At 49.1% G+C, this 15,987-nt stretch overlaps 1 protein-coding gene across 2 annotated transcripts in view; it reads right to left on the reverse strand.

The window, feature by feature from the left end:
• The window catches only part of VPS13D (vacuolar protein sorting 13 homolog D), a 351,123-nt gene that overhangs the window by 131,880 nt on the left and 203,256 nt on the right, over positions 1 to 15,987 (reverse strand). For both annotated transcript variants that reach the window (XM_040429067.1, XM_040429073.1), the window contains 5 exons: positions 15,185 to 15,420; positions 14,697 to 14,805; positions 13,160 to 13,323; positions 12,674 to 12,782; positions 11,502 to 11,681 (listed from right to left, as the gene is read on the reverse strand). In XM_040429067.1, coding sequence (XP_040285001.1) covers positions 11,502 to 11,681; positions 12,674 to 12,782; positions 13,160 to 13,323; positions 14,697 to 14,805; positions 15,185 to 15,420 — 798 coding nt within the window. The remainder of the gene's footprint in view (positions 1 to 11,501; positions 11,682 to 12,673; positions 12,783 to 13,159; positions 13,324 to 14,696; positions 14,806 to 15,184; positions 15,421 to 15,987) is intronic.

Consider the following 15,987-nt stretch of genomic DNA (forward strand, 5'->3'; position numbering starts at 1 on the left):
AAAGACATATGTAAACAAAAATAATACCAATACAAACTACAGCCTATCCCGCAGAAAACAAGCCCACATACAGCTATATTGGTGAAAAAAAAACAAATGTTATGGGCCCTAAACTAATTACAGCAAATTACATTAGAAAATCCTGATGCTGCTCCTTCCCTTCTGAATGCTGCCGTGCCCCCAAACAGCGGTTTACGACCACATATATGGTGTTGCCATGTTCAGGAATAAATGCATAACAAATTGTGGGGTGCATTTTCTCCTGTTACCCCCTTGTGAAAATGGAAAATTGGGGTTAAAGCAACTTTATATTGGAAATAAAAGTTAATTTTTCACTTTTACAGCCATGTGTTTCTAAATTCTATGAGACACTTGTTGGGTCAAAGCATTCACTCCACCACTAGATTTAGTGTAGTTTCCAAAATGTGGTCATTTTTGGGGGTTTTCTTTCTAGGGGTACCTCAGGGTCTCTTCAAATGTGACATGGCACCTGAAAACCATTCTTGCAAAATCTTCCCTCGGTTAACAATATGGCGCTCCTTTCCATCTGCACCCTGCCGTGTGCCCATAAAGCAGTTTACGACCACATATAGGGGGTTTCTGTAAACTGCAGAAACAGGGTAATAAATATTGCGGTTTCTTTGGCAGTTAACTCTTGCTGTGTTACAGGAAAATTGGATTTAAATGGAAAATCGGAACAAAAAAATGAAATTTTAAAATTTCCCCTTCAATTTGCTTTAATTTTTGTGGGAAACCTTAAGGGTTGATAACGTTTGTAAAATCAGTTTTGAATAACTTGAGGGGTGTAATTTCTAAAATGATGTAATTTATGGGTGGTTTCTATGTAAGTCCCACTAAGTGACTCCATAAACTGATCTGGTTCTCAAAAAAACGAGAATTTTGTGAACTCACCTGTAAAATCTCTTTCTTGCTTGATTCCTTGGGGGACACAGGACCGTGGGTATAGCTTGCTGCTGCCACTAGAAGGCGACACTAGGCTGAAAACTGTTAGCTCCTCCCCTGCAGGCTATACCCCCTCCAGCCTGGAGAGAGCATCTCAGTTTGTGCTCCAGCAGTAGGAGAGACAAGATTAAAGTGAAAATCAACAGAAACTGCACACTGCCATGAGACCGAACCAAACACAAGGTCCCAACTGGCAAAACAGAGACCCCACTTGCCATACAACAAATTGTGGGTGGGTGCTGTGTCCCCCAATGAATCAAGCAAGAAAGAGATTTTACAGGTGAGTTCACAAAAATCTCGTTTTCTCGCTCATATCATTGGGGGACACAGGACCGTGGGACGTCCTAAAGCAGTCCCCGGGGAGGGAAATGAAATGCTCCCAAACTCTCTATGGAAGTCACTGCACTGCGGCCTGCAGAACCCTGCGGCTGAGAGAAGCATCCACCGAGGCCAAAGAATGTACTCAGTAAAATTTAGTAAAGGTGTGTAGAGAGGACCAAGTCGCTGCCTTACACAACTGAGACGCTGAAGCGTGGTGGAGATGCGCCCAAGAAGCCCCGACCGCTCTGGTAGAGTGAGCCATGATCCCGGGTGGAGGAACCTTGTCCCTGGAACGATAGGCCTCGGCAATGGGCGAGTGAATCCACCGAGCAATAGTCACCTTGGAAGCCGCCAAAACTTTACGAGGGCCTTCAGAGATAACGAACAGAGCGTCAGTGCGCCTAAAAGAAGCCACCGCAGACAGATAGATCTTCAAGGCCCGAACTACATCCAGACGATGGAGAGAGACCTCCCGTGGATGTGAAGGCTGAGGGCAAAAAGAGGGCAAAACAATGTCCTTGTTCAACTGAAAACCAAAAACAACCTTTGGTAAAAAAGATGGTACTGGACGAAGAACCACCTTGTCTTGGTGAAACACCAAAAAGGGCTCCTTGTAGGACAGAGCCGCCAGTTCTGAAACCCGTCGAATAGAAGTAATGGCCACCAAAAAGGCCACTTTCCAGGAAAGTAGACGGACAGAAACTTCTCTCAGAGGTTCGAACGGCGCTGCCTGGAGTGAACCGGTTTAGGTCCCAAGAGTGTAATGGAGGCCGATATGGGGGTACGGTGTGAGCTACTATTTGTAAGAAAGTCTTGACCGGACCTAGGGCGGCTAGAGTACGTTGGAAAAAAATGGACAGGGCTGAGACCTGCCCTTTGAGGGAACTAAGAGCCATGCCTAGATCCAATCCTGACTGAAGGAACACTAGAACCGTAGGAAGGGAAAAGGAGATTTTTGTATAACTTACCAGTAAAATCTCTTTCTCGCTCTTCATTGGGGGACACAGAGACCGTGGTATAGCTATGTCCTCTAGGAGGCGTTGACACTAGTAAAAGCAATTAGCTCCTCCCCTGGCAGCTATACCCCCTCCAGCCTGGAGAGAGAGGTTCCGTTTTTGAGAAGCAGTAGGAGAAGCAAGCTAACCAAGAAAAACATGGAACACCAACCATGCCGAAGGACCCAACGGGGTTCAAACCAGCAACTGCCACAACTGTGGCCAAACAACAATACTGGGTGGGTGCTGTGTCCCCCAATGAAGAGCGAGAAAGAGATTTTACTGGTAAGTTATACAAAAATCTCCTTTTCTCGCCCATATTCATTGGGGGACACAGGAACCGCGGGACGTCCGAAAGCAGTCCACAGGGAAGAAAAAAGGCTACAGACCCATGGAAGCCAGCGTCCCTGCAGGCATCTAAGAACTGTCGCCTGCAAGACCACGCGGTCCAAGGTAGCGACCGCCGGTGCATAAGTATGCACCTGCTAAATTCTTGTGAACGTGTGTAAGGAGGACCAGTAGCCGCCTTACGCAACTGAGCGGCCGAAGCGCAATTCCTCAGAGCCCAAGAAGCGCCCACCGCTGTGTGGAGTGAGCCGTGACACCTAAGGGCGGAACCCTGCTTAGGGCGCGGTATGCTTCAGCAGTTGTAGACCGAATCCAACGTGCAACCGCCGCCTGGGAGGCTGCCAATCCCTAGCGAGGACCCTTCAGAAGACAATAAGGAGCTCCGTACGCCGGAAGATACGAAGGGTGCCAAATATGATCGGAGCTCTGACAACGTCCAATAATGTAACTCCCTTCCGTAGGGTGTGAAGGGGAGGAACAGTGAAGGAAGGACAATTTCTTCATCGATATGGAAGTCAGAGACCACCTTCGTGAGAAGAAGGAATGGGCCGGAGAACCGCCTTATCCTTGTGAAGAACCAGGAAGGGTTTTCTGCAAGAGAGCGCCCCCCCAACTTGGACGCCCGTCTGATGGATGTGATAGCCACAAGAAGACTACCTTCTAGGACAGGAGCCGGAGTGAGATCTCCCGCAAGGGCTCAAGGGGAGAAGGCTGGAACGCTGAGAGAACCATATTCAGATCCCAAGGCGGTAAAGGACGGTACGGAGGAACAGTATGTGCCAACCCCTGAAGGAAGGTTTCCATGGACACCAGGGAACCAGAGTATGCTGGAAGCTTCCCCAGGATAGAAGCGCCAACACCTGACCCATCAGGAGACTAAGGGTTAAACCAGGTCCAACCCTGATTGTAGAAAGGACAGGACCATGGGGAGAGAAAAAAAACTGAGTGAGGGGATGTCCTGGCTTCCACAGAAGCCCAGGAAGGACCTCCAGGTCCTAATAGATCCTGGGCGATGCAGGCTTCCTGGCTTGAATCATAGTGCGGATGACGTCCGCCGAAAACGCCCTCCATGTCAGAATGGCGGTTCCAATAGCCACACCGTCAACCAAAGACTTTAATGCTGATGTATGACCGGACCCTATGAAGAAGGTCGTCTTTGAGTGGCAGTGACCAAGGGACGTTTCCTAGAAGGAGAACGAGGTCGGCGTACCACGCGCGACAGGGACAATCCGGAGCGACTAGGATTCGTTGGAATGCCCTCCATCTTGATCTTCCGTAGAAACCTGGGTAGGAGGGGAAGGGGAAAAAACACGTAAGATGGGAGAACTCCCGCCAAGGAAATATCAGGGCGTCCACGCTGCATGCTTCCGGAACTCTTGCATGGGAGAGAAAAGTGGAAAGCTTTCGTGTAGATACCGTTAGCACACCCGGACCCATGGAAGAAGTCCCAGTAGAAGGAGGGATGTGGAAGGCGCCACAGCCCACCAGTCGGAACTGGAGCGTGTCTGGAAATGGAAGGCCACCACATGAATACCCCATGCAAATGCAGATGAGGGAAGGTAGTAACGTGGGAACTACCAAGGCATGCGGGGTGGCTATGAACCATGAGCCAGAGGAGGAAAAGGACCAGAGAAGAATAGGCTAGGTCTAAGTCCATTCCCCGTCTGAGACCGGCGCTATACAGAGTAGCCAAAGATTAAGTGGCTGTGCAAAAAACACGCCCGAGGAGGGAGCCAGTCAAGGGGAGTCACACTGTATTGCTAGCGCCATACCCCAACAGAGGAGGGGGCCACCCGCAGATGCCACCGAATTCAGTGCTAGAAGAATCCACCACCTGAAGAATGAGCTGCAGAAGAACCGAAATATGTAGTGGTAACGCAAATACCACTCCCACAGTAGTAGCCAGCGCTTGCCCGTGAGCGCAGAGGTGAGGGGGAGGCCTGAGACTAGCCATGGAAGCCACGTACCATACTGCCCGAGTTAAGTAGAGCTAATTCAAAAAACCCTACCTGGAAGGGCGCTGAGCAGGAGCAACTGCCAAGCTAGCACTAGAGAGGGGGAGCCCCTAACTGAGGGGGGTGTCCCACTGCAGCGACTACGAACTCAAGTCTTAGCAAAAGAAAAAAGGCTGCACCTGTGGAGAGTGCCAGCATAACCACTTCCCCAGAAGGAGGAGTGGTGACAGAGAATAAAGGGTCAGTGAAACATTCGACTCGCTGGAATGTACTCCCCAAATATGCGCAATGGTGCACGCACTACGCATTGATGCGGACAAAATCATGACCGACAGGAATGGTGGAGGTCCATGGAGATGGGGGGTCTCTGGGACACATAAGTGACTAGGCAACCCCTGGAAAGACAGAGGATGAGCATGTTCAAAACCGCGCCAAAGAAGGAAGAAATAGCCACCGTATCCACTGGCGGCACAGTATACCACCAGAGTAAGAGTACCGACTGTTGCCACACCCTCTGTGAAAGCAAAGGCACCTAGAGCCGTGGCGTAGTTGAGTTGCAACATCCCAAGATGTTTAGTTATTCCCCGCTAGTGGATCACTTGCGGATGGGGAAAATGCAACAGGAAGCACGGTGAAGTGCAACACTCCGCCCATGGAAAGGGATAGTGCGACAGTCGGGACCGTATGTAATGGTAGTGCAATTACTCTACCATACGGCAGGCACTGAACCGAGTGGAGATGCAATTCCACCACCTACAGAAGGGGGAATGTATACGCCCGGCACTGAAACCAGTGTACCGGTACGTAGTCCACCTATGGCAGGGGACAATGTATAAGGCAAGTACTGTATCCCAAAGTAGTGCAATTACTCCCCCATTGAAGGGGGCAATGCATACGACAAGTACTGACGGCCACCGTAGGCGCAATCCTGGGAGATTGCTTCGGATTCATGTCAGGGTCTGAATCGGGCAGAGAATCATCAACCAAACAACCCGGAGGGTGGATTGGGAACGTCAGAGGTCCTCTATTGAATTGCGCTGGTGGAGAACTATCAACCAAACGACCCAGAGGGTGGATTGGGAATGTCAGAGGTCCTTCTTTGATTGTGCAGGTGGAGGATTGTCAGCCAACGGCACCGGAGGGCGAATAGGGAATCCTTCAGGGTCCCCTGTATTGCGCAGGTGTATGGAGAAGTATCAACCAAACAGCCGTGAAGGGTGGATTGGGACTATGAGAGGTCCTCCTGTGACTGGGACAGAGTACGGGCCCAGTCTGGACCGGGCCTGTATTAAATGCTTATCTTTTTATTTATTTATTTTTTAAATTTTTTTTATACTGGTTCTTAAAGGGTATGAAGGGTTACTTCAGTAAGTAACTGCACTGTATTTTAACTCCTTGAAGACCCAGGGCCGGCCAGGAAGGGTTAAAAGTGCAGAGAGCAGGGGAAGGGGGGTGCTCAGCTGGCTCTGGGGGAGGGGAACAGCTAGGCGGAAGAAATTTGCGCCAGCTCGCCACCGCAACTCCCCCCCCCCGCCACCAGGGGAACTATTGCGGCGTACGAGGCGTCCGCGAATGTCTTGTCCTCATTAACCCTGTCAGCGAACCGCACCCGATAGGGTCGGAACATGGAGCCGGGTATCGGGGAGTGGGAGCCATGCGCTCCTCTTTCTCCCGCTGATTTATAGTGGTCTGTCACCCGCAGCGCCTGAGACCGCGATACCTCCTTCCATATTAACCCCCAATTAGCCGTCCACCGGCTTAGAGGGGGAGTAAGAGGGACTGTTTTAGGGGTCTTGGAATGTCCTCCACCTAAGATAATAAAGGCCACCGGCAGCTTGTGCCTTGCTGTGTCCCCATGGGTTAACGCTGAGGGCAGGAGAAAACTATGCAGAGAGAAAGGAGGGTTAAGGGCACCAGGGGAGAACCATGCCAAGAGGGAGATAGGGAGTGGGAAGAGGTTAATACTTACCTAGTCCCGTGTACTCACCTCATCTTCTGTCCTGCCGCCATCTTCACCCTTTTGCTGGTCCAGCAGGGTAACCCCTTCAGCTACTGGCACCGTAGTGGCAGGACGCTGGAATTGAGGGACTTGGATGGGTGACCCCTTGGCTGGCGGGATGCAGGGGAGCGAGGCTGCCCTGGTCCACCTTGTCTTCTGTGGGGGGAGGCAGCTGTGCGGGTGACCGGCACTGGCGCAACACGACCCCGGGAGAACAGGGAGGCGAGGCGTCCACTGTTTTCCCATCTGAAAAAGAAGGAAAAAATTAACTAAAATAAAAAATCTTTAGGAGATTCCCTGCAGAGCAGGGAGGTCTTGCCTCCTATTGACACTAGAAAAAACTGAAGCTCTCTGTCCAGGCTGGAGGGGGTATAGCTGCCAGGGGAGGAGCTAACAGCTTTTACTAATGTCAACGCCTCCTTGAGGACATAGATATACCACGGTTCCTGTGTCCCCCAATGAATATGGGCGGGAAAAACGCCTGGGAGGAAGAGCTTGTTCCTCGCAGAAGCGCAAGAAGGATTTCCAGGTCCGGTGTTAAATCCTAGAAGAGGAAGGTTTCCTGGCCCTAATCATGGTTCGAATGACCGCATCAGAAAAACCTCTGCATTTCAACAGAAAGGTTTTAACAGCCACGCCGTTAAACGTAGCGTATCTAAACTCTGGTGGAAAACTGGGCCCTGGGAGAGCAGATCGGTTCTGAGTGGCAGAGGCCACGGAGCATCTCCTAGCAGAAGAATGAGCTCTGAGTACCAAGCACGTCGAGGCCAGTCTGGGGCGATCAGGATTGTCTTGATGCCTTCCCTCCTGATTCTGCGTAGGATCCAAGGTAGAAGTAGTAACGGTGGAAACACGTAAAGGAACGCAAAGCTGTCCCATGGTGCCACAAGAGCGTCCACGTCGTGTGCTGTTGGATCCCTTGCGCGAGAGATGAAGCACGGGAGCTTGTGATTAAACCTGGGGGCCATCAAGTCCACTTCCGGACGTCCCCACCTGAGGCAGATGGTCTCGAACACCTCCAGATGGAGGGACCACTCCCCCGGGTCCACTGTTGTCCGGCTGAGAAAGTCTGCCGTCCAGTTGTCCACTCCTGGGATGAAGACTGCCGAAATCACCGGAACATGGGACTCTGCCCACTGTAAAATCTTTGCAGATTCCTGCATCACCGCAAGGCTGTGAGTCCCACCTTGGTGGTTGATGTAAGCCACAGCTGTGGCATTGTCCAATTGTACCCTGATCGGACGACCCTGCAGAAGTGGAGTCCAATGGATAAGGGAGAGATAAATGGCCCGGAGTTGCAATATGTTGATGGGTAGTTTGGACTACGATGGAGACCAAACGCCCTGGACCGTCTGTGTGGCGAGGACTCCGCCCCCAACCGCGAAGGCTGGCGTCGGTTGTAATGATCGTCCATATCACTGGAAGGAAAGATTTCCCCGCAATCAGATGCGCAGACTCGGTCCACCAACTGAGGGCTGTACGCGTTTGGAGGGACAGACGGACCCGGCGAACCAGAGAATCCGGAGATTTGTCCCAGGATGACAAAATGGCTCGTTGAAAACACCTCGTGTGAAATTGAGCGAAGGGGATGGCCTCGAAGGAGGCCACCATCATGTCCAACACCTGCATGCAATTGCGGATAGACGTGTTGCGGCGTTGGAGTAATAGAATGACTATCCACCCGAAGCGGGATAGGGTGCTCAAAGTGATCTGAAGACTCTCCTCGCATTGGGAGACCGTAGACGCTTTGATCAAGATATCGTCTAGATATGGGAGGAGAGTAATGCCCCTGGAGCGCAGGAGACCCAGGAGGGGGGCAAGTACTTTTGTGAACACTCTCGGAGCTGTCGCTAGGCCGAATGGCAGGGCGGCGAACTGATAGTGACATGAATGAATGGCAAACCGAAGAAAACGTCGATGAGCGGTTGCGATGGGAACGTGTAAGTAGGAGTCTTGGATATCTATGGACGCCATGAGCTCCCCCTGCACCAATGAGGCAATCACGGAGCAAAGTGACTCCATCCTGAATCGTTGAATGCGGAGGAAGCGGTTCACTATTTTGAGGTCCAGTACTGGGTGGACATCGCCTTCCTTTTTGGGTACTACGAAAAAGGTTTGAATAGAAACCCGTAAATCTTTTGTGTAAGGGGACCGGAATTATCACCCCCCGTATGAGAAGGGACTGAACTGCTTGGAAGAAAGCAGCCGCCCGAAATGGATCCTTGGGCGGTTGGGAGAGGAAAAAAACGGTTGGGTGGGATAGACTTGAATTCCATCTTGTATCCTGATGTCACTACCTCTAGTGCCCAAGCGTCCGATATATGAGTCCGCCACAGTTGCTGAAAAAGAAGGAGACGACCCCCCACCTTCATGTTGAGGGCTGTTTCCCGAGAGCGGAACGAGGCTGTTGGGCTCACGGACGCCATGCTGGCTGGGGTTTGAAGGATGGGCCCTTTCATTGGTCCTGATTGGGTGGTCTAGCCGCAGGTGGGGCTGCCGGACGGGTGCCTGCAAACCTACGAAAGGACTTGTAACGGGAAGATGTGACCCTAGGACAAAAGGCACGTTTCACCTTGGGTTGTGGTAAATGGGTGCTTTTTCCCCATGTTGCTTCCGAAATAATCTCATCTAGCCGGGTACCAAAGAGTCGAGATCCGACAAAGGGAAGTCTTGAAAGAGAACGTTTGAAGGATGAATCCGCCGACCAGACTTTAAGCCATAGTTCTCGGCGGATAGATACCGTGAGAGCCCAGGAGAGGGCAACCATCGTCCCCGCGTCCAGAGCCGCTTCGCAGAGGTACTTCCCTGCCTGGGAAATTTGTACCGCCAAGGACTGGAGTTCCATCGGAGGAAGATTGGTCGCAAGGTCTTGGTTCAAACGGAGGGCCCACTCCGAAACTGCCTTGGCTACCCATGCAGATTCGAAGATCAGGCGTAAGGCTGAACCACTGGCTTCAAAGACCGACTTAGATAGCGAGTCAATGCGCCGATCCACTGGGTCCTGGAGAGAGGAGCCATCTGCCACCGGAATAGTCGTGTTTTTTGCGAGGCGAGCGACCAGTGGGTCTACCTTCGGAGGCGAGGCCCATTTTTTCACACAATCAGTTGGAAACGGGTAGAGCAGGTCTAACCGCTTTGGAACAATGAAGCGTAAACCTGGTTGGTCCCAAGATTTTGCGACAACAACGGAAAAATCGTCCTGTACGGGGAAGGACTTAGGGGTCTGCCTTGCACGTACGAAACGACACTCCCTGGTGGGTGGTGGAGGGGAGTTCCTCCTGAACTTGGAAAGTGTCCCGGATAGCTGAAATCAGACTATCCACCATAGACGCAATCTGGGAAGACTGCTCCAGGTCCATCTCGTATCTGAATCCGCAATCTCACCATCTGATCTGGGACGCTTGCTAGGAAGCCTGCTCCTGGTTTGTGCGCCTTGCGAAGATGAGGGCTGCACCGGGGGTGATTTCTCTACCAAACGACTCAGTAATGAAAGGGTAAAATGGGAGACTTTGGAGAGGTCTTCTACTGCCCGGGACAGGGACCTTGCCCTTGTGGGTTGTGATAATATGGATGGATGGCTCTGTAGGGCCGCATGACATGCAGAGCATAGTGAGAGTGACTGGCCACGAGGGAATTTTACAGAACATGAGGTGCAGGCATAATAGGTGGTCCTGCAGGGTGCCTGGGGAGGGGTCTTGGCCGGATTGGACATTGTGTGGCTTCTCTATGCTGGAGGGGGTAGCGATCTCCTACTATTAGAAGTCTCAGGTCCTGTGTCCTTGTGGCAAAAGGAGCGTTGGAGAGGTCTTCAGGAATGCCGCAGCGGGAAAATAGGCTCCGCCTCCCCGCGCAGATCGTGCGGAGGAAACAGCCGTGAAGAAGCCCCGCTCCCCCCGGCACTCGCATGTCAGGGGTTTATATAGTGCCAGTCATGCTGCCTCGCTTATGAGGGTTGAATAGGGGGGAGGCGTGTTGTAAGAGGGAGAGATCGAGGACGGCCCTCCTTGTAACTGAAGGGACGCTGCAGCCGCGATGCTGCAGACATTAACCCCCGCAGTGCTATACCGCCGCCGCCGACACAGGAGGAGGGAGATCGCTACACCAGCAGACAGGGACGGATGAGGAGCAGAGGGAGGGGGAGAGGGGGGGGGTAATACTCTAATTTTCTTCAAAATCTTAAAATTTGCTTAGAAACTTCTAAGCCTTCTAACTTCCTAGAAAAATAAAATGACATTTACAAAATGAAGCCAACATAAAGTAGACATATGGGGAATGTAAAGTAATAACTATTTTATGAAGTATCACTATCCGTCTTAAAAGCAGAGAAATTCTAATTTTGAAAATAGCTAATTTTTCCAAATTTTCTGCAAATTTTAGAATTTTTTATGCATAAAGGTAAAACGCATCAACTCTAGTTCACCACTAACATTAAGTATGATGTGTCACGAGAAAACAATCTCAGAATGTCTTAGATAAGTAAAAGCGTTCCAAAGTTATTATCACATAAACTGACATGTCAGATTTGAAAAATGGGGCTCTGGCATTTGGTCCAAACTGGTCGCTTGAAGGGGTTAAATTTCAACTACTGTTAATGACATCCATTAACATCTGGAATAAAATGTATTTAAACGGCACATTCTAATGTCAGAACATGAGTATTATACAGAGATGAGTGGCTATACACAGGCACTGCATCTCTGGCTTGTCACAGATCCCTACTGCAGAAAATTCCTTCTCCTATGTCAACCACATGTATTGTTCCTTCTTGCTCTTTAAAAAAGAGATTCTTCAGCAGCTGCAGTGTGCATTACTCAGTTTTATGTTCCCATTGTTTAAGAATGGCATAATTCACACCTCTGACGCTGTAGGCTTTCTTTACGAAAAGCATGATGGCGTCATATGCAATATGCATACACGTACCTGTAAAACTCTTGTAGGCCCATCAGGGATAACTCTGACAGACAGCACGCCAGAACCTGGCCTCATCTTCTGGTTTATAAACTGCTGCTCTTTGGGGACAGATCCCATATGATCTAACGAAGCATCTGGTCCGAGCACAACCTCAGCTCCATCATATAATCCAGAAACCCCATTTCTCGCCTGAAATAAACACAAGCAGGTCAGGATGTTTGCAGCTGAATTGGCATCAAGGCAGTAATCCATGAATCCATGGAAGATTGCTAACTATAAGAAGCTGAATACATTTGCGTACATATGGTTGTAGATAATATTGCATTTAAGAAAAAAGGTGGTCACTAAGGGGATATGGGAACAACCCCCTAGATACTGCTAAGGTACAAAAGTCAAGAAACTATAAGGGGCAGTATACTGAGATAAAAATACTATTTTAATGAAAACTGGGAGATAAAATGACAGCCCAACAGACAAACAACACGAAAAACCCATGCGCATTCGCCAGGCGCACGTGGTAGTGCCGCACCAGGCGAATGAGCAAAAGTTAGGAGACAAACACACACATATATATATATATAGGTGACGGACACGTCTGATGGTAACAGAAGGCGGGCAGAACAGTATGGAGACCAAATAAACTGGCCCTTTTGCCTCCCTGCTTGTCCTAAGTCACCCTATAGACTATGTCCAGCAATATATGTAATGTATATGTAATGTATATGCCATTCCTTCGGACGGATACTCTCCCTTCTGCTAGGGCCTGATCAGGGTCATTTAACAGGGAGAGAGTTCCTGTCTGGGCCACCCCTTGCGGGGCTTTTTGGACCCCGTCCTTAGGACATAGTCTATAGGGTGACTTAGGACAAGCAGGGAGGCAAAAGGGCCAGTTTATTTGGTCTCCATACTGTTCTGCCCGCCTTCTGTTACCATCAGACGTGTCCGTCACCTATATATATATATATATATATATATATGTGTGTGTTTGTCTCCTAACTTTTGCTCATTCGCCTGGTGCGGCACTACCACGTGCGCCTGGCGAATGCGCATGGGTTTTTCGTGTTGTTTGTCTGTGGGGCTGTCATTTTATCTCCCAGTTTTCATTAAAATAGTATTTTTATCTCAGTATACTGCCCCTTATAGTTTCTTGAATATTGCATTTAACAATTTTACAAACCAACCTGCACAACCAGCCCAGGCAAACTGCAGCTTAATTTTCCATCTCGAAAACACCATGTCTGTGTGGTACTCCGTCGTCGATCTGGCTTCCTCAACATCAGTGGTTCATACCTAAGAATACAACAAAACATACTTCTCAGTGTTAGCACTGGAAATGTAGCATTGAGGATCTGGACTTGAATCTAACCAGGGCAGCACATGTATGTTCTCCTTGTGCTTATCTTAGTTTCCTCCCAGGTGACGACCCAACCAAGAAACACACTGAAAGGTCATTGACAGTGTATGTAATTGGCAATACTATGTGTGAGATGGGGAAATTATCAACACTAGGGACAAGGATCTATCTTCTACATCTAGATTACAGAAGTAGAAATGTGCTGCTGCCGCGCCTGCTGGAAAGAAGATAAGAGAATTCCTGTTCTTCTGTTGGTTAGGGACCTTGAGGTAGGACCCCATCTATCAGATGTTTATGAAGTAATATACTGTACCGATTATCTGTAACAGCTGCTAGTCCAGCAATGTCCAGCACCAAGGAGGACTCAAGAGATCGTGTAGCAGATGGCTTATTTGGGTTATGTGGAGGTGAAGATCCTTCATGACACAGCATACCAGTGCCCGTCATTCTCCAAAGCTGTGACCTCTTACCTGGCTCCTGTTTTAACATAGTAAAGAAGCATGCTGATCAGTATAGTATTTAAACATTTGGACTTGAGTTTTAGATGCACACTCTACACATCATCCGGCAACTAAATAAGATATTGATGAGTCCATGTTTACCCACATTCAGACACCTGAACATTTTTTCTATACATTGGGTGATTCGCTAAGCCACGATGACTACAAGTCTACTACGTACAACAGATACAACTGTAACATATCTTGCATTGATGAAGTTGGAATAAATGGATCTGTACATGTGTTAGGGCTCTTTCACACCTGCGTTCTTTTCTTCCAGCATAGAGTTCCGTCGTTGGGGCTCTATGCCGGAAGAATCCTGATCAGTTTTATCCTAATGCATTCTCAATGGAGTGAAATCCGTTCAGGATGCATCAGGATGTCTTCAGTTCCGGAACGGAACGTTTTTTGGCCGGAGAAAATACCGCAGCATGCTGCGCTTTTTGCTCCGGCCAAAAATCCTGAAGACTTGCCGCAAGGGCGGATCCGGAATTAATGCCCATTGAAAGGCATTGATCCGGATGCGGCCTTAAGCTAAACGTTGTTTCGGCGCATTGCCGGATCCGACGTTTAGCTTTTTCTGAATGGTTATCATGGCTGCCGGGACGCTAAAGTCCTGGCAGCCATGGTAAAGTGTAGCGGGGAGCGGCATACTTACCGTCCGTGCGGCTCCCGGGGCGCTCCAGAGTGACGTCAGGGCGCCCCAAGCGCATGGATCACGTGATCGCATGGCACGTCATCCATGCGCATGGGGCGCTCTGACGTCATTCTGGAGCGCCCCGGGAGCCGCGCGGACTGTAAGTATACCGCTCCCCCGCTTCCCACTACTACTATGGCAACCAGGACTTTAATAGCGTCCTGGCTGCCATAGTAACACAAAGCATTTTGAAGACGGATCCGTCTTCAAATGCTTTCAGTACACTTGCGTTTTTCCGGATCCGGCGTGTAATTCCGGCAAGTGGAGTACACGCCGGATCCGGACAACCCAAGTGTGAAAGAGGCCTTATATACATTAGCGGTTCTGAATAGTCACCATGGGTAGAGAGGAACAATTTGCATCCCTGATTGTTGACAATCACTAGAGAGGACTCAGGCTGTCCATGTATTACACAGAATGCCACACTGACTGCCTGCCTGGTCAAAGCAGTCAGACTCCAATATTACAGGTGTGAAATACACCCTCCAAGGGGTAACCTGACTTCAATAACAGTAAATGGCTAATGAGCATATTTAGCGAGCTCAACTGCATCTTCTAGTAGGGCAACGTCAATAGGATGAAGATTTCATAAATGAATCAGACTTATCATGGTAATAGATCTCCTTTTAATCCATCACCATGGCTATCCATACCTTCTTCTTCAAAATCACTCTGAGCGTTTTGGGTTGGACATCCAGAACCAACTCTGCATAGATGACATTCTTCGACTGTGTGACTGGTAGAACATTTCCCTCTTGCAGGCTGTAAAGAAAAAACATAAGAAACCAGAATGCTTCAGTTCTGGGTGTAAGAACCCATAATTCTTCATTCTCTAAGACCTCATGATCCCTTATTCTACCAGAGTTCAGTGGGGCTAAACTCTGAAAAATAGTGAAAAGCCACAAATCTACATCACTTCCCCTTCTAAATAGGAGAAAATAGGGGGAGATTTATCAAACTGGCGTAAAGTAGAACTTGCCCATGGCAACCAATCAGATTCCACCTTTAATTTTTCACAGCTTCTTTGGAAAATAAAAGGTGGAATCTGATTGGTTGCGATGGGCAACTAAGCCAGTTCTACTTTACACCAATTTTATAAATCTCTCCCAATAAGCTCAAAATGCAATGCAAATAATCCTACCCTGAAAATGTATAGGTGGCAGCAATATAGATGAAATTTTCATAGTAAAGCTGCTTGCTGTCCTGGAAATCATTCATATTGCATACAGTCTCCGAAGAGCCCGCTCCTTTCACAGTCAGTGTAATGTATGATGGCAGAATAGGCTCATCCCATGCGTAATCCAAAGAGCTTGAGGGCTTCACTTCTGTCCGCAGCCGAGGCTCTGCAACGCCATGCTGCATAAACATAACTGGCACCTGCAAACAGTAAAGAATTACACTGCTAACTATTTAATGTGTGTGATAGTTATGGAAAAATAGGACTTTTTTGTGCTTACCTGTAAAATATTTTTCTCGCTGAGTTAATTGGGGGACACAGAAGACCATGGGATAGCTGCTGCCACTAGGAGGCGACACTAAGCAAAAAAGTGTTCCTCCCCTCAGCTATATCCCTCCTGCAGACACTGAGCTAATCAGTTTGTACAAAAGCAGTAGGAGCAGCCAAGAGAAGCCAACAGAAGACAATAAAAAGTAAGAAAACCGGAGATGGGTCAGAATCAAGAACTGGAGGGACCCATCAAGTAGAGCCAGCAATGTACTTACGGGGTGGGAGCTGTGTCCCCCAATGAACTCAGCGAGAAAGGGATTTTACAGGTAAGCACAAAAAATCCTATTTTCTCACTCGTATCATTGGGGAAACAGAAAACCATGGGACGTTACCATGGAGCAGTACCATGGGGAGGGAACAAGAAAAGAACAAATCCAAGGCCGGTCATAAGGCCCCACACAGAAATGCGGGGGAAGGACACCCCAGGAACCCTGAAA

The sequence above is a fragment of the Bufo bufo genome, chromosome 1, assembly GCF_905171765.1.
Source record: "Bufo bufo chromosome 1, aBufBuf1.1, whole genome shotgun sequence".
In the NCBI taxonomy this organism is placed as follows: Eukaryota; Metazoa; Chordata; class Amphibia; order Anura; family Bufonidae; genus Bufo; species Bufo bufo.